The sequence below is a fragment of the Grus americana genome, chromosome 5 (assembly GCF_028858705.1).
Source record: "Grus americana isolate bGruAme1 chromosome 5, bGruAme1.mat, whole genome shotgun sequence".
NCBI classification, from domain to species: Eukaryota; Metazoa; Chordata; class Aves; order Gruiformes; family Gruidae; genus Grus; species Grus americana.
The window spans coordinates 20,798,857-20,824,689 of record NC_072856.1 but is presented as its reverse complement, the minus strand read 5'-3'; the positions used below and the strand labels follow the sequence as shown (position 1 = coordinate 20,824,689).

At 39.3% G+C, this 25,833-nt stretch overlaps 1 protein-coding gene across 3 annotated transcripts; it reads left to right on the top strand.

Annotated features, from left to right (window-relative positions):
- CHKA (choline kinase alpha) lies at positions 1 to 25,632 on the top strand. Of its 3 annotated transcripts, none has more exons than XM_054827304.1 (12): positions 1 to 491; positions 4,438 to 4,549; positions 11,505 to 11,558; positions 15,629 to 15,742; positions 16,355 to 16,488; positions 16,766 to 16,870; positions 17,228 to 17,286; positions 18,881 to 18,968; positions 19,867 to 19,975; positions 20,455 to 20,561; positions 20,867 to 20,948; positions 21,604 to 25,632. In XM_054827304.1, exons 1-12 carry the CDS (start codon positions 151 to 153, stop codon positions 21,661 to 21,663), a joined length of 1,365 nt encoding a protein of 454 aa, XP_054683279.1. In that variant the 5' UTR covers positions 1 to 150; the 3' UTR covers positions 21,664 to 25,632. The 3 variants fall into 3 exon arrangements, with proteins under 3 accessions (XP_054683279.1, XP_054683281.1, XP_054683282.1); XM_054827307.1 differs by lacking the exon at positions 1 to 491 and adding an exon at positions 573 to 1,088; XM_054827306.1 differs by lacking the exon at positions 11,505 to 11,558 and having other exon boundaries at positions 129 to 491.
- Positions 25,633 to 25,833: the final 201 nt, after the last annotated feature.

The window sequence follows — 25,833 nt, the reverse complement described above, 5'->3', positions numbered from 1 at the left end:
CTCGCTCGCCTCTGGTGCTCACGGCAGAGGGGCGCACGCGAGGTGAGAGTGCGCGAGTTGTCGCGCCCGCCCGTTCTTCGCCCTAACAGCCGCCGCACCCCCTCACCCCCTCCTCGCTGCCGTCGCTCTCTTTCACGCCCGCCTCACACTATGAAGACCAAGTTCTGTAACGGCGAGACCGACCCTTCCCCGCTCGGGCTCCTCCTCGGCTGCAGCCCCGGCTCCGGCGGGGGCGGTGTCGTCCTCCCCGCCGCCGGACAGCCCCCCTCGGCCCTGGTCCACGCCGACCCGGAGGGGAAAGACCCTGTCGCGACGGGCAGAGGCGGGGGCGCCACGACCCCGCCTTCCGCGCTGTTGCTGCCGCCGCCGCCTGAGGAGGAGCCGCCGCTCGACCCTCGGACGCGGCGCAAAGCGTATCTGTGGTGTAAGGAGTTCCTGCCTGGGGCCTGGCGGGGGCTGCGGGAGGAGCAGCTGCGCATCAACCCCATCAGGTTAGCGCTGGGGGGAGGTGGGGGTGGTTGGTCCCTGTGGGACGGGGGCGGGGCCGGTTGGACGCTGGGAGTCCGAGCCGCTTCTTGACGCGGGAGATGCGGGTGTCCCTCTTTTCCTTCTTTAATTTTATTTTTAAAAATCTTTTCTAGATTTGTTTTTCTGGGCGGAGGGGAGCAGGCTCGCTGCCGCGTGGGGAGCAACTGCGCATCTGCCTCTCGCATTCGCTGTGGGGCGGCGCGGGCATTCCCCACTCAGCACACCTGCTTGGGGGTTTGCGGCTGGCGATAGGGCAGGGCCGGTTGCATCCACCGCCTCGGCGCGGGGAGTCTCGCTCAGGGGGGAGGTGGAAGGCCGTGGGTTCGTTGCGTCAATCTCCCCCCCTCCCCCGCCTGGGACAGGGTGATGGTGCGAGGTGTCTGGTGCTGCAGCGCGGCGGCAGCGCCTCGGCCCTGAGCCGGGAGAGGGGCCCCGGACCTTGACGGTAAAAGTGATGGAGCTCCTGGGAACCGCTGCACCGAGGACGGAGCTCACTCCTGAGGAAAAAAAGTGCCTTTTTAGGCGTGGCCCTGACCGTTCTGAAATTCAAAAGTTAGCAGGTAAATGCGGTATATCGATGATGTGAATCATTTGTTAGCATTTACAGTAACAAGTACTTGTGACTCAGAACGTTGGCAGCAGAAATATGTAAACTGGGGATGTTCTAGAAGCCATATGTAATGTGTTTGAGATCCTTGTCTTCTTTGTGGAATTCAAGTCTCCTTTTTGTATGTCATGTAAGCTAGTTAAACCTGTGTTAGTTTAGACTTTCATTTTTACAGACTGATTGTCTAGTGTCTTAGCACTTGAACAAGTTTGCCTTCCTAGTGTTTCTGCTTTTGTTGATACATGAAATACATGCAAATCTACCTCCAGTTAGCTAAGTGAGCATAAATTGTTGACAAAGCTCTGACATGTAAAAATACAATCAAAAGCTGTCATGCTTATTTCTAAGTGTATTTTAAAAATGAGTAACTCATTGCAAGCCAGTGCAGATAGTATTTGTATTTTTAGATCATTTCTCTTTACTTGATGTGATCATATTAAGTTTATGAAGGGAGAGGATTTTTAGAAGGCTGGTACTGTTCCTAGACAGTAGACTAGTCTGATAATATGTCTGTAATCTGACTTGCTTAATTCTGTTTTCATCCTTATTAGTCTGTACTGCTGACTTTGGCACTTATTTTTTAAAGCTTTAGATTTTAGCACAGTTATTCTTGCATTTCTTGGAAACTTCCCCTCTGAGACACCACTTCAATGGCTTGATGGTTTCCAGATTGGGAGGAAGAGAGGCTGGGCTAAAACTGAAGAATGTGTAAAACCATGCTAATTGGCAGTTGCATTTATTTAGGCAAAAGTATTTTCACCACTTTTATCTACAGAGAATATAGCATCATACTGGTTTGCTGATTCTAGTTACACGGAAGTCAAGCACTCGGTGTGCATTCTTCAATGTGTCAGTCAGTATTGCCATCTTGACTGAGTTAGTGCAAACCAAGCTCATGAACAGCTGTTAGGTCCTTGGTATCATAGGATGAAGGGGTCCAGGCCTTACTGTTTGAGAGCAAAGAAATAGATTTGCATCTAATCAGAATGCAAGTATATAAGCATATCTTAACTGCTGCGGCTGTGATTTGGGGAAAGCTTTGAGAAGCTTTCAGAGTAGGTGACCTATAAGTAATTTGTAGCAGTAGACTAACTGGTAGCTTTATCTGTGTAAGACTGAGATGATATGCCCTTTGGACCCTTAAACAAGCTGCTGAATCTACTGACCTTTCAGGAGAACAATACCTTTTCTTACTCATGTATGGACTTCCTTGATTAGAGGTAACTTTTCAAGTCTAAAGTGCATAAAACTATAGTGAAACTTCTGTTTAATGGACTTCAGCCTCAGTAGGATACTCTTGTTTGGCTGGAGAGGTATAAAGAAGAGTTTCTGGGCTTTCATGCACTGTATGCAGGCAAGAGTGTGTTTAAATAAGTAACATAACTGTACAGGATTTTGAGTTCTAGTGTGGGGTTCTTTATGAAGTGTGTTTAGTTCTTCTATTTAAGTATTGATATTTTCACCAAAGTCTACATCAGAGGCTGAGAAAAGATGGTAAATGTTTTTCAAAAAACCTGTCTAGCACAGTTTAAATGAAGCCAGAAATGTAGTTGGTATAACTAACCAATGTTCTGGATTGCATCTGAATAGTCTGGCTTTGCTTTTTGTTTGATATCCTTTCCATATGTCTTTTTTTCTACCTGTTCACCTTCATGGTTCAAAGTTACTTCATATCTCTTGTCTCTAAACATCCTTTTTTGGATGTCTGCCAAGCCACCTGGTTCCCTTCTGTCTTTTTGAACATACTGTGCAGCTGCTGTTTTACCCTATTTTCTTGAGATTTGTTTTTTTCCTTCTCAAATCATTGGCTTTGGATATGTAGGCCAGCCCTTCTTTGTATCATCTCCCAGTAAATACAGGTTGTCTACCTTCTGGTAGCCTTTTTCTCCAGAAAGTCTACTACTTTCCCACTGTTTTGTAAGAGAACCCAGAAAAATATTTGAAAAGTCATTGAGAGGAGTGTCAGGTTAGGACTAAGAACTGCATTTTGGCCACTGTATTTTGGATCTGCCATGGATTCCTGGAATCAAAGCTTACTGCAAGTTAGTATTAAATACTTATGTTTTGGGTGTTATGGAAAAACTGTATTACTTTGTGAAAGAAAATCACAACATGACAGAGGTACAACTATTTAAATTCTAGAGTTACTGCAGTAAGTTATGTAGCGTGCTACAAATAAAATTACTTTTAAAATCTCTGGTACCTCATCCCTTTGCTGCTAGCTGCTATATTTGGATTGTATCTGGTTTTGAAAATTCTTTCTTTAATGGTGAGACAGACAAATTTTTTTCATTAGAGCTGATTTGTATTTCTGTTTTGCAAGTAAACTAGAAGTTTCAGTACTTTTTCCTCTTATAGTAGAGGAAGAAGTAATAGGGAAAAATCTATTGCAGAAGGGAAACTTGAAAACTTATTAATGAACATAATGAAGAGGATGCAGAAAGACAGTGTAGTAAAGAAAAAGTGGGTTGAGTAGATTGGTGTTCTTAGTGGGCTGTTAGAAATCAAGAAACTTAGCTTCTCTAATCCAGTATCTAGCTTTATAAACCTGTAGAAAACAAATGCTGTCACTTCTTCCTGTAAGAACACTGTTGTAAAACAGTAATTGTATGAAAAGCCAGCATAGTTTTATAACACCCTGAATGATGGAAGCACAGGACTCCCTAGTTTGTGTCTTACCTGATAGGTTCTGAGGGTGACTTAGGTTCTGAGGGTGACTTTAGTTTTGACAAATATATGAGCAATTTCTTTAAAATAAAGAACTGCTTTAATTGTAAATTTCAAAATTGAATATGAGTCCCTAAGAATGATAGCACGAGTAAGACTTTAATCAGTGATGCTGTAGCACAGGTATTCAGGTTAAATCTTTGTAGCCTTCATCCTGGTGATACCAGCTCTGAATTCAAACTTAGGGTTTTAAGCTTACTCTGCTGTTTTCTTGCTTGTTTATGCAAACAAGTATATTTGACAAGACTCCAGCATTGCTTTCTAGAAGTCCTGAAAATAATTAACAGAAATCTACATCTTATCTTAGTTGCCTTTTACATCAGTTTGTTCATAGCTTGAGCTGTAATTTGGATCAATGGATCTTGATGGTGAACTATACATTAAGAAGCATAAAGCTGCCAATTTTTTTATTGAACCTCGTATGTTATGTGTTATTGGAACGGTTGGAAAACTTTCTCGTGTTAGAGTAGATCAGTTAATAATACTAAAAGGATGATTAGTGTGCCTCAGTTTGTAGAAAATGAAACATGTTTGCTCATCCAAGTTAGCTGATAAACTTACCTTTCTCTTGATAGAGGTGGCCTCAGCAACATGCTGTTTCAGTGCTCGCTACCTGATACTATTGAGACAGTTGCAGATGAACCACGGAAAGTTCTTCTGCGCTTATATGGTGCAATCCTGCAGATGGTGAGTACATAGAATGCTTTGGGAGTGGGAGGGTTTCTGTAGCTTAATTGTAATATGTTTGGAGTTCATTTGTGACACACTGCAAGCATGTGCTATTTTATCTTTTTGGAAATGTGTTGTAATGGGGTAGATGCTAGTTTAAAGCAGTTTTCTTTATAGTTTGTTATTGTGTAGAACTTACACTCCTTTCTATACAGATCCTGACTGGCGTGTACCAGCTGAAGTCTCATTTGCTGTCTGTTTGATCAGTAATGTTTTGTTTATGGTGTTAAGTTTGGACTGTGGTGTTTCAGAGAAGTTAAAGTTTGCTTCTGTACAGTATGTAGAACTTTGGCATAACTAGCAAGATTGCAAGAGACTAAGCAGCTTAATTTTAATCTTGGTGGCACTTATGAATCTTGGAGATTAAAGTTGAAGGTTTTGTCAAACTTATGCAGTGCTCAAGCATTTTTTTTAGATCTCATGGGTAATTGTGTTGCTGGAAAATTTGATCTATAGTGTTAGAATAAAAATGAAGCACAAACATCAATACCGTACAGCCATCTCATTCTAAAACATGCTTTCCTAAATGTGTGATATGCCTTGTAGTTGGCATAGAAGCTTAACCAGATGTTTGTCAAACTCTTCTACTGTTACTTTTATTTGGTTAGTAAAATGTAAATAACATTGAAATTTGTCAAACCTTAAGAGAAGTGGTTGGCAAATCTGTTTCAAATTGTAAGGTTTAAAATCAAGAATATTTTGTAAAGATGCTTTCTTCTAAAGCTTACAGGCTGTTACTGTAGGACTGTACAGCATATCTTCTCTTACCCATCTCTGCTACACACCTGATTATATTGTAAATAAATAATCATAAGTGTTCAACCTTATGAAAAATTGCAGCTTCATAAAATTATATTTGGATGTTGGCAATTATTTCTATTTGACTTAGGGGGTCTGGTTTTATTACCCATTAATTTGGTATTTTCCAGTACTCAGTTGCTTTGAATAACTGATCCAATATCTGCAGGAGATTGACCGTTCCTGAAATTTCAACCCATTCTTCCTGCTTCTGCTGCCTTGACCAAACTTACTATTAAAAATCTCATTGAATACTGTCACTTTAAGCTTTAAAGTGTTCATTTATTATACTACATGAGGTATTAACTTTCCCATGGTAGCAAATTTTACCAGAAATATGTAAAAGATTCCAGTGGTGTGAAATAGCTAATTCAAGCTTAAATAGTCTTTCCTTTAAGAGAAACAAAAAGCAAAGTGAAAAAAAGGTGGTGAGAAACTTTGTTTTCGAAATGACTCCTAGGGCTGATGCTAAGAATTTTTTCAGAATTATTAATGGCTTTAATGTAATGCTGACTTAATATGTAGAGGGCTTGAGTAGGAACATGGGCTGTAAAACTGCTGTAGAGGTAGAACTTCTGTTGCCCAAGAGCTGTGAAGAAATGTGGCCTTTCTTTTGTATTTCAAAGGAAAAGTAAAGTAGACTCTGGAATTTGGTTGCCCTCCTCTTCCCTCAGGGTTTTTTAACTTGCCTTTTCTGTGCCCCTATCCACTGAAGAAATCAAAATAAAATTTTGGGCTCTAAAATCAGAACTAATTCGGTTTGAAAATTGAAAGTGTGTTCATAACTTTCTAACCTTTCTACTCTTGGTGTTGAAGGATCTTTTGAGATGTCTAACTTCCTTTATTTCCTTAGTGGCAGTGAAATGACTGCTTTTGTTGGTGCAGTTCACTAAAGGTTAAGTAAGCAGAGAAAGTCCCAAGGTAAAACTTTCAGATTGCATTGAGGTTCACAATTTTTGTCAACAAACATTTGTCTCTTCCAGCCCCTCTACCTTTAAATGCAAGTTAAAATATAAGCAAACTGTTTTATTGGGGTATTTTGAAAACCTCACTTAGGATTCTTATGAATATCTGGGTGGCATAAGCAGAATCTTATGACAAGCCTGTTAAGAGGGAGCAATTTGATATTTTGTAGTAATATTGCTTAAGTCTAAAGCCCATAGAAATTAAGGGACACTGCTTAAGTAAGTTGTTTTGAGATTGTATACCAAAAAGTCACAACTTAATTCTCAATGCCTTAATTGTAACTGCCACTGGGTATTAGTAGTTACCACTTGTTTGTTTGAGCCTTTGTAGCATGTTTTAACTCTTGTCCATTTTACTTCCTGTTGAAATTGGAGCACAAAACAGTGATAATACCACCTCTTCTTATTCCTTTACTGTAAATACTATAGATCTATAGCAATCTGCACCAAATTGTACATGGAGAAGACAAGTTTAAGTTAAAATTTTGAGTAGAAATTAAAAATAGATACCTGTTACTAACTTAAGAATGAGTGATACTGGCACTATAATTCTCTGAGCCACCTTTTAAAGGAACCTCTTTTGCAGTTTGAAAATAGCCCCAGTTTGCTTATTATGAATCTTGGAAGACACAAATGTCAGTACATGAAACTCATCCAATATAAACCATGCCAGTTGGCTAAAGCTGCCACACAGGGAAGGCTTTGTGCCTTCCTCTGTCATAGCTGATATGTTTAAGCCAATTTTTTGTGTGCATGACTGTTTGGGGGGAGTTGGGGGGAGATGAACTGAGCTGTTGCGACCATTATTATGAATGGTCACACTGGCATGGATGTTTAAAAGTCAAGGACTTCTCTTGAGTATATCCTTGAGCAGAACTTTTTTTAAGACAAGTATTTGTGCTTGTGACAGGTTAAAGTACTAACCACATTAAAACCCAAATGTTTGAGGCACAATGCAGATATGTTCTACGATGCAGATATGTTCCACATTGAAAAAAAGGAAATGTCTTACTCTGCCTCACTTATTCTTGCTCCAGCTTCGTTGCCAAATTTAAAGGGGAGCATTGAAAGTAAAACTTCCTCATGACAAAATGTTTTTCACTGTTGGCTATATCAGTGTTAAAACAACTGAAACAAAAGGTTCTCCAACAATATGCCATTTAATGTCCGGACTTTAAGATTGGATTTCATATCAGATCACTACAGTGTTTCTACTTAAATTTAGAACAACCAAAACTTCCCATGTTAGAAATGCTGATAGGATTTCAACGTCAGATAGCATCAACAAAAAAAGCTCAAATTAAGGTGAATTTCTTTGAAGTTCACTGATCAAAAGGTAACTTGGGGATCGATTCCCATTCTTTTACACATGTCAAAAGAACGTTGAACTCTGGTTCACTGGGGCTCTGTTACTTTGCAACAGCCAAAACAGTCTTGTTTATAAATGAGGAAAAACAAACCAGTATACTTAATGTTCCTCTCTGGTATCTCAATTTTTATGTGAGCAGATGCAAAATAAGTATAAATAGTTGCCACAGTTCTGTGGTAAATCTTTTTCCATACCTGCCTTGCTGCCTTTTATTTTTTGTAACTAAATAAAATGCAGACTGCTATGTAACTGTAATTATCAACGTCTTCTGTGGTTGTTGGTGTCCATGTCTGTTTGTAGCATGGAGTAACTACAAATCCCTGGCACTGGCAGACGGCTTGAAAGAAACCAAGCACCTCTTACGGGGATATATTTGTGTTGGGTGGAGTTAAGGGTATTCTGGGGGTAATGTACCACTTTAGTTGTATATGCATGTGTTCTTTGCTGCAGGCTTGCCCATGCGATCGTGCCTAGAGCACTCTGGTTTCCAGGTGACAGACACGATTCACGGTATAGTATGAGATCTCTGAAGTTGGAGCATTCTCTACAGCTTTCATTTTCTTTAGTACTGGATTTCATTGTTTTAAAAATAAGGCTTAAGTAGCACCAGCTACTGTCTGTGCATCTGAATGTTTACACCAATAACAAAATATCTAAGTACTGCCCCTTCCTTTCCTCTGCTCCCTCATAAGAGAATGGTAACTTGAAATGAAGAGGATTAGAGATGTCTTTGTGGCTTTTGTAGGGCTTGAACTGAGAATTGTTCTTCACATGCTAGATTCTGAGACTTCAGCAAATTAATATTAGTTCCTTCACGTCTGGCAGGGATCAGTTACCAATAGCAGACTCTTAGAAGCAGAAATAGTTATTGCTGAATCTCAGATTGTTTGTGTTCCCATACCCTGCAGTTCAAATCAATGTCTTCCAACAGCTTCTAGAATTAAGAATGGTTTCCACTGCAGAGGTTGCCTCTAACCTCTTGGGCAGTTCCTTGTAATTTTGAAATTCCTTGGGGTTTGAATTCCTAGAGATTTGTGTAAATAAGTGTTGCAGTATTTTGAAGTTTTGAAAAATACTAAAGCTGAGTAAACTTTAAAAAAAAAAGTGAGTTATAATGTAAGATTTAAATTTGTGGGCAGAGCTAAGGGTTATTTGGGAAAAAGAGGAGTTTTCCTCTTCCTGCCAAGCATCATTTGAGATTTTTGATACAGAGCTCATCTTCCAGGTAAAAGAGAAATAAATTGGGGGCATTAGGGAGAAAATGATGATGAACTCAGTTTTCTGTGTCAAACTGCCAGATGTATAAACATTGTCTGGTCATACTCTGATCACAGATCAGATAATGTGCAATGCCTCCCATTCTAGGATGTTCATCTTATACCGTTGAAGCTTCCTGCCTTAAATTCAATTTACATGATCACAAAGTAGACTCTAACAACTTCTGTTGTCTCTGTTCTCCCTTACTGAAATTGTAGTGAGCTTTCTTAATCTGCTTTGAGAATAAACCTTCCCACAATAAAAGCACTGAACAAATACTTAAAGAAATCTGAAACATGTAGAACACACGTCCATTTCTAGTTAATATTTCCGTATAGAGTGATTAAAAATCTCCAGCAGTTATTCAATCATTTGCTTATTTGGGTAATTAAAATCTCCTCATTGCTGTTGAAGTAAATAGCTCCCAGAATTGGACATAAGTTGGAGTGAGCATTAGAGTTTATGGAGAAACTGAAGCTTTGATTGCTTTAGCCAAGAGCATGTGAGCTAAATATGTAGATCAAATCCCTTATGGTATGAGATGTTTCACTTTGAACCACTGTTCTCATGGGTGATTGTGCAGTCAGAAAACAATCAAATCCTACCACTTCGATGTCTGTTAAACTCTTAAACTTCTGTTACATAAAATTGCATTTTACTTCATTCTCATAGACCACATGTACTGGAGACTTCCCTAATTCTAGGCTGAGTACATGGCCACTTGTGAAGACTGATCCTCTCCAAGCTCCCATTCATATTTGCAAGTTATTTACAAATTACTTTGTATTGATTCTCTTCTGGACACTAATGCTTCATGCTGAGGGAACAGAAAAGAGGAAGGAATGCTGCAGAAGTTTCCTTTTCTGATGACTCTGCAGTACACATCCCTGTCTCTTTCTAATGGCACAGTAGATGCCATTAGGCTATCTCCAACACTAATTTGAGGTGGACTGTTAGAACTGGCTAGCTCTTTATACAGTATGACCTGGAAAGTGAATGCCAGTTCAGGTTCTAGGGAAAAGCCTAGTCTGCTTACCTTCTGATGAACTGAACCATTCTGAGAGCACCATTAATCAGGAAAGACTCCTGGATGGTGAGTAACTTTCTGACTGTTCAAGAAAAATCTGTAAGGTGCAAAAGTGGTGTTGATGTAGGACATGCTTGTTCAGAGAAGCCTTCTGTAAATGACTTTAATACTATTGAGTAGTTACACATTTAGCTTTAGTGAATATGTTTTGACTTGATTAATTTCCTTGAAAGGAATATAAACTAGTATAGTTTTCTTATTGTCTTGTTTTAAACTTATTATCCTAGTGGAATGGGAAGCACTTGCTGAAAGACCATCGATTCATATTAACTATACTTCTTCTATACCTTCCGAAGTACTGTAACTGCATAGCTTGTGTAAATCATTAGCTTGATGTATTGTACTGAAGGCAGCTGGTGTTGCTTAACTGTATTCCATTAAGTTCATACTTCCACCCTTGTTTTGGACATGTTAGAGCTTTGGAACAGAAAGGTATGCACATGGTTCTATGAATCAAATGTTTTGTTCAGAAGGTGGAGATGCAGGCTGCCTTTATGGGCCTCTAAAGCTAGTCTGGTTTAAACAGTCAATGGTGGAATTGCAACATAAATAGCAGCCACAAACTGTCGCTAATTCTAAGCAAATATTTGCTTTTTCTTCTCCTTACCTTCAGGCCCTTTAAAGGACAAGGTTTTTATTACATCTTGAATTTTAAATGCACAGCTCTATTAAAAGCATGTGCCATTGAGGGTTCAGTTGCTGAGGGTATGGTTTGATACTCTGAAACTGCCTTATAAAGACTGTTAACAATCCTAGCACAAGACATTATGTGTGGAATTTGTTAAAGTTTTGCTAGTGTACTGCAGTTCTTACTGAGACATCTTTAGCTTACATGGGCAGTTCATTTGAAGAGAAATCTTGGATTTGCACAGCCAGTGGTATAGTGTAGATATAGCCTAGACAGCATACTGTAAATAAGGAAGTTCTAGTCACAAGAAACTTGGAAAAAAGGTAATAGAAAAAAGCAAGTGCTTGGCAAGCTTCATAACATGCCTCTTCTAACAGTCCTTCTAAGGCTTTTATCTCTGTCATGCATATATTAAGTGGCTTAGCTGCAAGAAGAATATCATCCCAGATGTCATGCAGAGGGACTTAGTTTCCTCTTAATTAAAAATGCTCCTCTAAGTATAGGATACATTAAAATCTTGTTTTGAAATAGTGGAAAACAATAAAAACATACCTGAAAATCAGCTTTCAGGCTGTTTACGGGAGTGACTTGGTCTCAGTGGCACATCCTTTTGAAAGATTTTGGAGTTGTTGAAATAGTGTGGTGGTCAGAGGTCAGATGGATACTAGTGCTGTAGCTGTCACAGATCAAGACAGTGTTGAGACATGTAGTTAATTGTAGCTGGCTCTTCTACTCCCTTTGTTCTGGTGGTTGCAGGTTAATCATGTTAATTTCATCTTCTTATTGTGTTTGGTTTTTCTCATTCATAGAGGTCCTGTAATAAAGGAGAGTCTGTACAGTCTCAGAAGGAAAATGACTTGCAAGTGAGTAATTAAATTTGCTTATTTCACAGAATTTTGTAGATGATAGAGAAATGTGGTGATTCTGCTTTGTTCTAAACCATTAGTTACTACACGTAGTGCCTGGGCTGTGTTTCTGGAAAATGAAGAAATCTATTTACTCAGAGAAGTAACATTATAATGAGTGTCTGCACATAGTTTGGAGAGATTTAACCATTCTGCATTAACAAGAAACACACCCACCCCTTAATTCTACCCTAAATGGTTTCTTACCATTTCTAGCATTGGTATCAGTACTGCTATTTCTAATATTAGGTTCTTTCTTTAATAGAGGCAGATCAGTACTCTGTTTTACCTAATCTCTATACCGTAATGCATTGAGGAACTCTTCTGAGGAAAGTGTGTGGAGCTGGAGAGAACTTCTTGAACATTAAGTGTTTATGATTAGCATTGTGGTTGGATCATCTGTGTTCTGCACACTTCTTGTGTTTGGAACCATTTCTGCTCATGCAGCATAATGTTCAGCTGAGTGTAATTTTTCATAAAGTCATTGGAACAGAATTTGGTAATTTAAATTTCTACCCTGTCAGTATTTTTTTCAGTAAGGGATAACATTGCAGCATGTTAGCCAGATGCTTTGCTTGTGCTATCGTTTTTCAGCTCTGTAATGGTTTTGGCAGTGATTAAGGAAAAGTAATTTTACTCATTTGATAAGTGCTGCTTTTTTCCCCTTGTATTTTCTGCCTTCTGGGAACGCCATCTGAAACAGTTCAGACATTTGGTTTTTTTCTAGTGAGTTGAAACTGGTTTTAAAATTTTTGTTGTTGAATGTCTGCTTTTGAAGTTTTGTTGAACTTTCAGTTAAGTTTACTGGAACAACTTCAATCAGTTAAACCAAGACTGAACTGAAAAATGTACTGGTTTGATTCCTCAGGTTTTTTCAGAGGTGAAAAATGGAGGTGGCTTGATTTCTCTCCCACTTCAATCCAGTAAAAAAAAAAGTTCCTAAAGTTTTATAAAAGAAAACAAAAATCCAAACAAGTCCCACCGTGGTGCCAGCAGCTCATAGAAGTTTTGCAGTACAGGAAGCAAGGCTTTGAACTTCAGAACTGTCTTTGTTTGTTGCCTGAAAATAGTGATTCTATGGTGGTAGCTTATTGTTTTCTGCTATTAATCTCATAGTGCTGGAACTTCAATGTTGGGTCAGTGTATTCAAAACTCCTGTCAGTATGATTTGTTAATTTTCTTGAGTCTAAGTAAAAATTCTAGGTAGATTTGATCAGAGGAATTAATGTCATCCTCTGGAGAGAAGAAAAACCTCTGGGTAATCCCAAAATGTTCTGGATTGCTAGAAAAAGCATTGTAGCTGTTCAGAGCTGCCTGGTGTTTGACAACTGTTACTAGAGATGGGATAGTCTTCTGTCAGCTGATAAGGTATTTTAACAGGGATTATCTCTGTTTTAACTTGGTTTTGCTATAGTTAGGGGTAATTTTCCTCAAAATGGTAAGATTTCATGTATTTTATAGTGAGCTTTTTGTTGAAGCAAGAATAAAGCAGAAGCTTCAGTTCCAGCTGAAGTATGGAAAGGCTTTTGATCTCTCCTTGCCTCAATGGGAGTTGTGGGCTGGAAAAGTCTTGTAATTGTGTTTGTAATTCTTGGAGCTGAATGTTGCATTTCAAACTTAAGTATTCATTTAAAAGTGTGAGTGGTCAAATCTCCTCTAGAACCTTGTTTTAAATACAAGAGCTCATGGTTACATCTGTTTGGTTAAAATTGAGGCCTTCAGAGCTTAAAACAACAGGTTGCTTTCTTGGCAGTATAAGTATATTGCAAAGTATTTGAAGGCATTGCAATACATAATTTACTTAGTTACAATGCTTAATACTTTAAAAAAAGTAATCAGGTGAATACTTAACTGAACAGTTAGATACCTACATTTGTTCAGTGTCCATACGAAGTATGCTACAGAATTTTCTAATGTCCTTCAGTAGTTTATTTCCACACCTATACTTGACAGTAGTGTATGGAGTGGAGAGTTGGTAAAAGATCTATCAGGTATTATGAAGGACAAGGCTTTGCCTGAAAAAAAATAGATGGTATTATTCCAGAGCTCTCATGAGACTTGTTCTCAGGTGACCATTCTGTTACAGAAGTAGAAGGTCTTTTGATGCTTTCAACTTTTTTGTCTTTTAAGAGTCAGGCACCATAGCATTCAAATTTTAATATTCTTATACTGCTGCCTTTAGATAATATTTGCCTGTACTTTTTAATCTTGAAGCAGATCTTTCATGGAGAGATGCAGCTGTCCTTGTTAACGCTGCTGACACAGAGTTTACAAACTTGTAATCTTGTAGTTGTGGATTATCTGAAGGTTCTAGGCATGTCATTTTTAGGTATGTCTTAAAAGACCAGGGCTGGGCAGGCATGTAGCAGAAGTAACCCAGAAGTGCACTAACTAGAAATTTCACTATTTCTGGTTGTCACTTCTGATACATTAAGGGACATCTTAATGAAGAACATTTCTTTGGCACTTGCTGTTATCCAAGTATCACGAGTTCTCTTTTCAGTAAGATGTGAAAACAAGGAACTGACATTTTAAATGGGAAGAGCCAACAGGATTGCTGTAATCAGACTTAAAATACCCGGTATTGTATCAGGCACAAGCGAATTCAATATTGGCTAATAATGGAGTAGACTGTATCTAATTTGCTTTTTGGTGCTTGGCATTAGACTTTAGAACTGAACTGAAAAGTTCAGATCTGTGGTGGTGAGGGCATGTGAAATGATTAAAAATACATATTTTTTTGGTGCATTAGTTGTGCTTTGAGGAGCTGATACAGAAAAACAGTGGATGCTATACATTCATATGCAAATCATCTTAAACTCTCAATTGATATTCTTGATGACTCTTTAAGTTAATGCTTCAAACATAGTTACATCAATCTTTCCTACACTTCAATATGAAATGCTAAAATTTCTTGAGACGATGCCATAATGACGTGTGGGACAGTAATAAATGTAACTTATCAACGAAACTGCCTGGAATGTACTGAAGAGTGGAACTTGTATAGGAAAGAGTTACTTACTGTCTGAGCCTGTGGTGACCACAGTAATTGAAAAGACTCTGTAGTCCAAAATATCTGAGAGCTTTCTTAATTTTGTGCTCTTAATTCTTATGTATTTAAGTGTCATGGGTCAGACTTCAGGATGAGTTGCTCAAAAGTAGGGCTAGGCTTAGCAGACCTCTAGGATTTGAGTATAGCTGGATTCTAGTTCACATAATTGCTAGAAGTAGTGATTTATACTGTGTTTTCTGTGTTTATTTACAGCTAATCTTACCTATGAAGACAGCTGTACTTCAGTGATTTTAACTATTTTTGAGATGTATTTTGTATTTCTATTAATTTTTGAACATTCATATTAAAAAGCTGTGTTTATGGACCGAGTTTATTGATGTAAGGAAAATCTTGAAGAAAAGTCATTGAAACTTGAAGTATGTTTGGAGGTAGAAAAGGAAGAATGTTTATTCACACATATGCTCCTTAGCAGGAGTTCAAGTTATTCTCTTAAGCACGTTTAGGTCTTTTTTTTTTTTTTAACAGAAACAAATACTAAGTCATTCTTCTAATTGAAAAACTGGTTAGTTCAGTCATTCACTTCATTCACTTGCATAGTTAAAATGTCCTTTTGTGAGGCAGTGTTCCAAAGTGTGTCAAAATAGCCAAGGATAATATTTATAGTTCCTGTGCTGTGCTTCAGTAGGATAAACTCCTTCAGGAAATGAATTTGCAGAGTTCACACAGCTTAGGGAGGAGAGGGTCTCTTGCTTTTTGCGTAGTTTTCCTTTGACCTGGCCCACCAACAGTACCTATTAAATAATACAGATTTTTCTCCCCGGCTTTAAAGCAAAATATTTGTATTGTTCCCATGCTAACAAGTTGTTATTAGTCAAGAAACTTTGGTTAGTAAAAAGTTGAGTCGTCTTTTTAAAGCTAAGCCTAAAATTCCTCACTCTGTAAGCAGTTTAGCTATTGTGTACACCTAAGTTCATTTCTGTGCAAGCACCAACTAATGCTTTAATTTTTTTTGTAGGGGGCAGAAGCTATGGTTCTGGAAAGTGTTATGTTTGCCATTCTTGCAGAGAGAGCTCTTGGCCCAAAGCTGTATGGAATCTTTCCACAAGGGCGCCTGGAGGAATTCATTCCCGTAAGTCCTATTCGTAACTGGGCTGCTGGTAGCTGTTTTAATTGATCATGACAAGAAGGTCTCTGGACTGCCCAGAAAAGCAGGGATGTGGGAATGGAATACTTGGCAGCCTGTAGTAATTGCTAGCTGTAATTTGATACAGTTACAGTGGGTGTTGGAGAGCCCGATGATAGCTCTTGCCAGGAAGAGATATCTAAAAACTCTTCAGCTGTAGCAGAGACTAATAAATGAAGATAAAAAGCCTGTTAGATACCAAACATAGCATTGGAAGCTATGGAGTAACACTACCCTTTAACAGCAACATGAGCAGATGCTTTTGATGTTCTTAAATATTTATACCCAATCTGCTTTGAAGATATTCTGTGTAAGATGTGATATTGCCCAGGTCTTGATCTAGAAGAGAATTGACGAAGTCATAAGTAAGCTAGGCTGGCTAACTCAGCTTTTCCAGAGAGCAATTTTGTAAGTTCATTTAGGATTGAAAAAAGTATATTGCTTGAGTACTATGGTAGTATTTTATACTATAATATATATAGACTAGTGTTTCTAATTAATGACACTTTTGTAATTGATTAATTAACTGCATTTTAAGAATACTATATTTTATTACAGAGCAGGAAACTAAGTACTGAAGAACTAAGCTTACCTGACATATCTGCTGAAATAGCTGAGAAGATGGCTAGATTTCATGGCATGAAAATGCCATTCAATAAAGAACCTAAGTGGCTTTTTGGAACAATGGAAAAGTAAGTTATGCAATACTTTACAACAGGTCACCTTTTTCCCCCCCACTTTAATTTTGATAAGCAGATCATTCTTCCTGAATGCCTGAGAGTACAAGCTCTGACTGTACCCAGAAACTGTTTCATAGTTACTTGAGGAACTGAAATTACCTTGAAGAATAATAACATTTTTTTAGTAACTCTTTTTTTTAACTTTCTTGATTTTTAGTTTAAATGGTATCTTAGCATGGAAAGATACTTATTGTCACAAATGCTGTACTATTGTCTCTATTTTTAACAGATACCTAAATCAGGTGCTGAGGATTAAATTTACCAGAGAATCCAGAACTAGAAAACTGAACAAACTCCTCAGTTACAATCTCCCCCAGGAAATGAAAAATCTAAGGTAGGCTTATTTTGTCTACCACTATCTTCCAATTTGCACAATTTCAATATGAGTTTGTATACTTGTTCAAACACATTATACAGTATAATACCCTATATTCATTTTACTTTACAAGTTGGCGATTGGTTTTGGTTTTGTAGCCAGCCTGAGTCTCATATGACTACAGACCGATATGATCTGACTTGCTGATCAGTGAAGTCCAACTTCATTGTCCTGATCTTGGGCTCCTAACTGAGAAAATGAGGTTTTGCTAGAAGTGAATAGTACTTCAAATTCTTACAGCAAAACCCATTCTTTACTTGGAAGTGGAACTGAACTTAGTCATTTGTTACAAGATCCTATTTTGCTGTTTTCCAGAGCTATGCTTGAAGCAACTTCATCACCAGTTGTATTTTGCCACAATGACTGTCAAGAAGGTAAGCTGCTAATATTTCATGACCTTGTTCAGTGATGCAGTATTAAGCCTTTTCTGGTCACTTGTTTGCCTTCTGAGAGGCAGTCACATTACTGAGGTACTGCCCTGGCAGCTGACTTGAAACAGTGGCCTGTGTACTCCCAGTGTGCAAGAGTTGCAAAGTGCTTTGGCTTCAGCAACCCTTTAGGTTAAGTAAGAGAAAATCTAGTATCACATCTGGGTTAGGCCAAGCACATACACGTGCCCTGTTAGTACAGGTCAATTGATGATGGGAGCCTTGTGTGTTTTCTGTTAAGAATGTGTCTGTCTTAGCTGTCTGCAATATACGTGATCAGGGTAAGATATACTTCAGTCCTTTTAAAAGGAAGATACTGAAAAAGTATAGCAAATGGTGAGAATTGAGGGTAGTTTGACTCAGCGGTTCTCAGCTTGTACTGGTAAGAAACATTAGGAAGACCTTACCACCTTTTTTTAGTGCTTTTTCTGGGAGTCATGGAGGGAATACATTTTTCTGAGCCAGTTATCTAAAGAGATGGAAAAGGAGGCAGGGATGAGGGTGTTGGGTGTGCTGTGTTTGTGTTCCCTGTCACTTGTGCAGTGGCTAAGCTGGGCTGAGCTGGAAGGATGCTATGCTAGGACCATATGCAGGGCTGTTTTGTTCTCAGGAGTCCTAGTCTTGTTAGCTAAGACTGAGGAATTGGCCTGGAAGAGGATTTCCCTGGAGGGTAGGCACATAAGAATAGGCAGTACAGGGGGAGGAAGGCCACTTATCTGAGGTCTGAAGACCTAGCTCAATAGTGGTAGAGTTTGAGGTCTCATTGCTGGTGTGGCAAGGTGCAGTACTGGAGAAGTCAGAGCATGATAGGGCTGGGGCAAGCTTTGGAACCTAAATTTCCAAGCAGGGATGGGGGAGCAAAATACTGTGCTTGTTCTGTCAGTGAAAGGGTGTGGTATAGAGAACAGATACACCTGTGGAGAGGGGACAAACAATTGCAGAAATTGAAATTACTCTAAATTTATTTACTAGCTGGCACTTAAGAGGCAGACTCAATGTATTTCAGATGAATTATAGTGACAAAGTGAATTGAAAGACAGATAGAGCGATCTCCCTGTTATAAAGGAAAAGGCTGAACTTTAGTATAGGTACCAGTTGTGCCACATACTTGAATGGCAAAGTGATCAGTCTGTAGCTTTCAGGCTGCTGAAAAGCAATTCCTGTCCCAAATGTTGTGTGATCAATGATAGTGCTATGTAGGTATGAGATGCTGCGTAATTTGGATGTCTAGCTGTGGAAAGAAACAATTCAGCAAGGGCTGCTAAGGCTTACAGTGTCACTTGAGTTGGCTGCAAGCTAAACACTGGAAAAGCAGGACCCTTGAGAGAACAAGTCTACCTCTGCCTGTACAGAAGAAAACTTCCTTGCTTTCAGTATGCCAGTATACAGCTGGTGCAACTTGGCTTTTCCTATCATTCTTCTGTGCAGATGTATGGAATGACTGGGATTATTTGAACAATGTTTCTTAAGATAGAGTATTGCTTTTCTGTACTTTTCCTAGGACGCTATTGAATATGCTGTATTATCTTAAAATTCTCAGGTAATGTCTTGCTTCTGGAAGGCAGAGAGAATTCAGAAAACCAAAAGCTGATGCTCATTGACTTTGAATACAGCAGCTATAATTACCGGTAAATCGCTTTTTTTTTTCTATTCAGCAGGAAGGTGTATTACTTTCTACATGCTGCAGTGAGAGCAAGTGTTGCACTGCTGATTATCTTTTTATTCTAGTGAATTGTCTTCTGCTCTATTAGTGGTGGACGGCAAATATAACTAGTCAAAACAGCTCTGGTCCTGATGGCATTGAGTATGGGCTTACAGTAGAGTCAAAATTGTTGGAGCTCTGTTGTCCAGACTAGAGGATTTGTTTATGCATAAATAGCTTCTTGCTTGCCTGTCAAAATTTCTTTCTAGTGGCGAGATGAGGAGAATGGTAGATTGTGTGAGGACAGGTTTGCTTTTGCATCTCTTTTCTTCGGTCCTTTCAAATGGCTTTCCCATCTGTGCAAATGAGAGTAATCCTAGAAGGTTTTTCACTACATGGTTACACAAAATGCTTTCTGTTCTTACCTCAGTCATCTAGTACCTGTGTTTAAGGATGATCTAAGTGTGCAGTGTCATTGGGATCATTAAACATTAGCATAGCTGGAACATAATGGAACCCCAAATTCTAATAATGTAAAAGTGGGATATGTTAAATACTTTGCCTGCAATAATGCTAGCGTTAGAGATGGGTCTGACTTTGTGCTGGTATGTAATGCATTTTCAAGTATTTTAACTGTCTCCATTGGTATGAAACTTGGCAGCAAAGTCTAGTACTGTAGCTGGTAGCTTTCATTCTTAACTACCTATCTTTACTAATTGATTTTAATAACTTGCAAAAAAGTTGTATTCTAGTAATCAATTCTCTACCTCCTGTAGCAAAACTGCAGTAAGATCTAAGCCTTGTGCTTTTAAACTTGATTTTAGATTTGCTTATGCAAAAACAGATTTCTAGTATGCAAATTTGAGGTACTCTATCTTTTTCAGAGGATTTGACATTGGAAATCACTTCTGTGAATGGATGTATGATTACACGTACGAGAAGTACCCATTCTTCAAAGCTAGTGTTCTTAAATATCCTTCAAAGAAACAACAGGTAGGCACATAAGACATAATAAAATGCCAGTGTCCACAGCCTTCAAATCTTAACCCTCTCTTCAAATTCTGTTTTGGACTTAATGTTGTCCCAAGACCTTTCTTCCTCCATGACTTCCTTAAATGTATCTCTGTAATCCTGACTACCTTTGCTTTAAAAATCATAGAAACTTCATAATAGCTATTCAGGATAGAATATTTATGATGTGCTATGTAGCTATCCACCACAAAAAGTCAAGTAGTGGTGGACTGCAGCTGTGAAATTAGTTGGCAGTAGCAAAATGTTATTGTCCTAATAGGGCTTTTCTTAAACCAGACTTCCAAGCAATTAATAGAACCACTATTAATCTCAAAGCTAACTCCAGCACTGTCAATGTTTGGAAAAAATAAATGACAACTTATTAAAAGGTCTGCCTGCTTCTAAAAGAAGCAAGTGTGTCTTGAGATGAGTTGTAACTCTCTTGTTTACTTGCCTTCTAGCTTCATTTTATCTCCAGTTACCTGTCTGCATTCCATGATGGCTTTGAAAATCTGAGCAGTGAAGAGAAGTCCAAACTAGAAGAAGAAGTGTTGATAGAAGTTAATAGGTAACTTGTCTTTCACAACTGTATCTTGAAACTTCTGCTGTGATACATATACTTGTACACCTCACGGGGTGGAGAAACTTAGCCAAGAAATCCATTGTAACCTTTAGATATGTGGCATACGCTATTAGTGCAGTTAAACAAAATACTACTCCATGGGGAAGCTCATGGAATTATTTTTATAGTGTCATACTTGAAGAAAATGTGTGGACATCTCCAAACTAGGGAATGCTTTTTCTAACAGGATATTGAAATAAGATGTTGCGACTTTGCTGGGTATTTCAATAAACATAGCCTTGTAATTTCAGGTTTGCCCTTGCATCACACTTCTTCTGGGGTCTGTGGTCTATTATACAAGCAAAGATCTCATCCATTGAGTTTGGTTACCTGGTAAGTTACTTAATCATAGTTTCATGTAACTAAAAATGTATACTCTAAGTAACCTGTGGTACATTATCAGAAAGTAAATGAAATGGCCTCTCACAGCAATTAATATCTTCTAAGTGGAGTAAAACTTTTTAAAATTAATTTGTTACTAGTTTGTGCTCTTTGCAATATAAAGAACATCTAAGATCATAAAAACTTCAGAAATTCTTCCCATTGTTACATAGAGACTATAGCCTTATGTGTCAGACCTTGCAGTGGCGTGATGCCTTACACTGGAGTAGTCTGCAATACTTGAGAAACAGATCAATTTAACTCTTGATAAATATTTAGTGTACTGTAAAGCGATACAACTTTCAAGTACATTGAATATCCTGCAGCAAATGTTGCAGAAGACATCCTTTTTAGTGAAATCTGACCTGTTTAGTTCCTGGTTTTTTCTGACACGCTGGCAGCAGCTAATAGTGTTAGAGTTAAAATAAGATTGAAGGAAATTTTAAGAGGTCAGAACACCTCTGGAGAGATTATCCTTCCCAAATAGAGCTAATTAATGCATTGAGATGATGGATTAGGAAGGTAACACAGTTAATACCTTCATTATGCTTCCCCATCACAAATAGAACTCCACTGTATTTACTTTGAGTATCCCTTATTTCTCCAGGAATATGCGTTATCCAGATTTGATGCATACTTTGATCAGAAGAGGAAGCTGAAGGTGTGATTGTGGGAGGAGTGGCCCGTTGGTTACTGTATGAAGAGGGCAGCTGGACAGAACTTACACTGTGCTTAGGCTACTGTATCTTAATGAAGGTGTCACTGAATTCCAGTTCCTTGGAATGCAAGTGTACAGTATTGAAGACTGTATAAAAATGACTTGTTTACAGTTTCATAAATACTTGGAATGTGATTGGGAGGCAAAAGTAAAATACAACAGTGCAATATCTTTAAATATTTTTGATCTAGAAGGTATTTTATATTATGGGAGAAGCTTACAATTAAGTGTCAATACCACATACATCAGAGCAAACAGTGTTACTGCAAGTACATTTGCTGGGGGGTGTTGGCATTATGGTTTGTTGTAAGCAGAACAGTTGTAAAGATGTTTCATTGTAGACACTGCCTCTTAATGAGAAGGAAAAGCGAAGGAGACAACTGTTAAACTGTGAAGTAGACTTAAAATATTACTGTGAGATTAGGTTCAACGTGCCCCATGAACACTGTCTTCAAAGCTGCTGATATGTTACACCACTTTAACCATAAAGCAACTAAACACATTGAAGCAGTATGCTTTAAAGTGTTACCTGCATATACATGAATGTTTCTCTTAAGCTGGTGTGCCTGTGAAGTATGAATGAACTTTGAACTGGACATTCTGAAGGCATTTGCCTTGAACTGTTCATTCCATGTCCTTCAAGAACATGCTGTAGCCCAGTCTGGTTGTCTCTTAAAATGCTGTGTCCTGCACAGGGGGTTCTGTGGGCTGGCAGCACTGGGAAGAGTGCCTTGAATTGCTCTAGCAACTCCCCAGATAACTGGATTGGCATTGACAATACTTTTAATTGGAACCCATCTCTCTTCTTGTGTTGCCACAGTATATGGCTGTAAGAAATACTAGAGCCAAAGACTGCAGAGAACACTTCAGGAAATTACTTTTTTGCCCATGCAATGCTTGCGTAGCTTGGGAGGTGCTTTTCTTGCACCTTAAATTTTCGTCATGTTCCAGCAATCCAGTAAAGTGGAGCATCTTGTGGGGAACAATAACATATATATTGAAACTTGAGTATAATCTATGTACATGTCATCTAAAGATTTCTTTAGATTTTTGGGAGCTTGTTTATTTCGAATGTTATTTGTTTGTGCTTTCTAACACACTGTATTATAAACAATAAACTTCCAAGTCTACCCTTTTACACTTGTATAGCAAATACTGTTTCAAGCAGCTGAAGAACTGTGCAGCATTTTATGTACTGTGTAGCATAAGTTGTAAAAGCTGTCATTTTATTCTCTAGTATAGAGAATAATTTTCCATACACTCAATTATTAATACTTTATAATAAATATAAAGCACTTAAAGACTTAAGAATATCAACTATGATTTTGTTATATCTGCAGGATAAAATAGATGCTGTTTCTGGCCTTAATCTATGCTGAAAGTATTTTCATCCTTGCCTTTGAAGGCAGACTAATTTAAGCTTTAGGCTCAGTGCTGTGGGATATACCTTCTACTTAAATGCATCTTTAGCATTTACTGTATAACTGAATGCTGATAGCCTGGGGAAGAAAGGTGGTTAACGCAAGTGATGGAAAGTAGACTGAAGATCAGTTTAAAGTCTATAGCTTTAGAGGTGGGAAAAGGTTTAGGGTTAAGCACTTTACTGTATCTGTCCTGTTAACTACCTTAAAAACAGAGGTAAAAGTTACGAGTGTTATATTGAGTTGTACTGGCACACCGGATGTATTTGCAGTATGAATAGCCAGGTAATTTCTCTGGGTTACTGGAGGCTTCATTTAACTAGTACTATTGCACACAGTAAACCCACTGGGAATGGCAGTGGTAATGAAAGGGGAGGAAAAAGTTTAGAATGTTGCTTTGCAGCTGGTTGAAAAGGACTGGTATGTAATAGGTGTCCAGTCTGTAGGAAGCCTTGTTTTGTATTCCAAGGGTATATTCAAGTTCTCCAGAAGCCCATTGAGACTGTTCTCTGACTCATCCATTACTTTTTGTGCTTCTCAGAACCAGAAAGAGAAGGAGGCTCAGTCACAGTAGTGCTAACTGTAATACAAGGTTGCATCAGAGGTGAAGCTCCTTCTTAGAGTTGAGATATGGCTCTTGTTAAAACAAATTCTGAGAGGAAACTAAGCTATAAAGTTTCCTGGCAAGACTGGTTCAGTAAGTCCCAGAACTGCAGTTGTACTCTAGCATGTGATTTCTGAGGGTGAGGGGAAGGAAAGGCCCTGAAGGAAAGCAAAGCATGCTCGATCTTGTGCCTTTTGTAATGTAAATTTGTTTTTAAAGAGGGTGGGTATCCCCTAGGTGGTGTGTGGTAGGCTTAGTGGGGACATAGGTAAATCAAAACTAATGAGCAGAGAGCAATGCTTATTCTCTTCCTGGTATGACTTTCAGTAGATTTGTCCATTAAGGGCAAGTTTAAGTTTTCTTTGAGAACTTGCAGTAGACAAACAGGAACTGGAGCACGGTCTACTCTTACTCATAATCACTGAATGGTAAAGCTGAATGTGTTGGGTTTGCATGGCAAGGTTTTGGTGGCGGGGGGGGGGGGGCTACAGGGGTGGCTTCTGTGAGAAGCTGCTAGAAGCTTCCCCTGTGTCTGATAGAGCCAATGCCACTTGGCTCCAAGACGGACCCGCTGCTGGCCAAGGCCAAGCCAATCAGTGCCTCTGTGATAACATATTTAAGAAGGAAAAAAAACAGAGCTTTCGCAGCCACAGAGGGGAGTGAGAAGATGTAAGAAAGAAACTCTGCAGACACCAAGGTCAGGGAAGAAGGAGGGGGAGGAGGTGCTCCAGGCACCAGAGCAGAGATCCACCTGCAGCCTGTGGTGAAGACCATGGTGAGGCAGGCTGTCCCCCTGCAGCCCATGGAGGAAGGATGAGGGGGTGTAGAGATTCCACCTGCAGTCCGTGGGGGACCTCATGCCGGAGCAGGTGGAGGCACCTGAAGGAGGCTGTGGCCCTGTGGGAAGTCCACGCTGGAGCAAGCTCCTGGCAGGACCTGCGGCCCCATGGAGAGAGGAGCCCATGCCAGGGCAGGTTTGCTGGCAGGACTTGTGACCCTGTGGGGGACCCACGCTGGAACAGTCTGCTCCTGAAGGTCTGCACCCCGTGAGAGGGACTCACGTTGGAGAAGTTCGTGAAGGACTGTCTCTGGTTGTCACCAAAACCCGGGAATAAACCTCGTAACACCAATGTAGTGTTAAAAGGCAGGCATTCTTTATTGTGGTGCTGGATGCATGGGGGATAGCTCCACCCAACGTGCATGCCAGGTGATCACCAACACACAGGTTATGTAGGATCAAAACATACATATTCATTGCTTTTCTCAGAAAAGGCAGTCCTATGATAATAATTTCTTGGAATTCATTTACATATTCTCCTCCCCGTCATGCATGCTCAGTGATTTGAGTCAGTGGTCTTCAAGGGGTCTCTGGTGGTCATCAGTGGTCACACACCTGTGTCCACTGGATAACCCTCTTCTTGCAGGCATGCACAGTATCCTTGCTGTGGGTGCACCTGTCCATAACAACTTTCTTCATAAGATTAATATCTCCAAACCTATTGTTCAGTTTGGTAGGGACTGTACATGGAACATCGCAGCATTGTACCTTGCCATGGTTAGTTTGCTTCATTACCTATTACCTTGGTTAGAAACTAATTATCTCAAACTGATTCTATAGTTTCTGTTTCACAGCCCCTATCCCATGGTTGCACCGTGAGAGGGACTCCATGCTGGAGCAGGAGAACGACGAGAGGAGTCCTCCCCCTGAGGATGAAGCAGCAGCAGAAACACCGTGAGATGAACTGACCATAACCCCCATTCCCCATCCCCCTGTACTGCTGAGGGGGGGCAGAGGTTGAAGCCAGGAGTGAAGTTGAGCCTGGGAAGATGGGAGGGGCGGGGGGAGGTGTTTTAGGATTTGATTTTATTTCTCATTCCTCTACTCTGTTTTGCTTGGTAATAAATTAGATGAATTTCCTCTCTAAGTTCAGTCTGTTTTGCTCGTGACGATAATTAGTGAGTGATCTCTCCTTGTCCTTATCTGGACCCACAAGCTTTTTGTTGTACTTTTTCTCCCCTGTCCAGTAAATGAGGGGAGTGAGAGAGCGGCTCTGGTGGGCACCTGGCCCCCAGCCAGGGTCAACCCACCACACT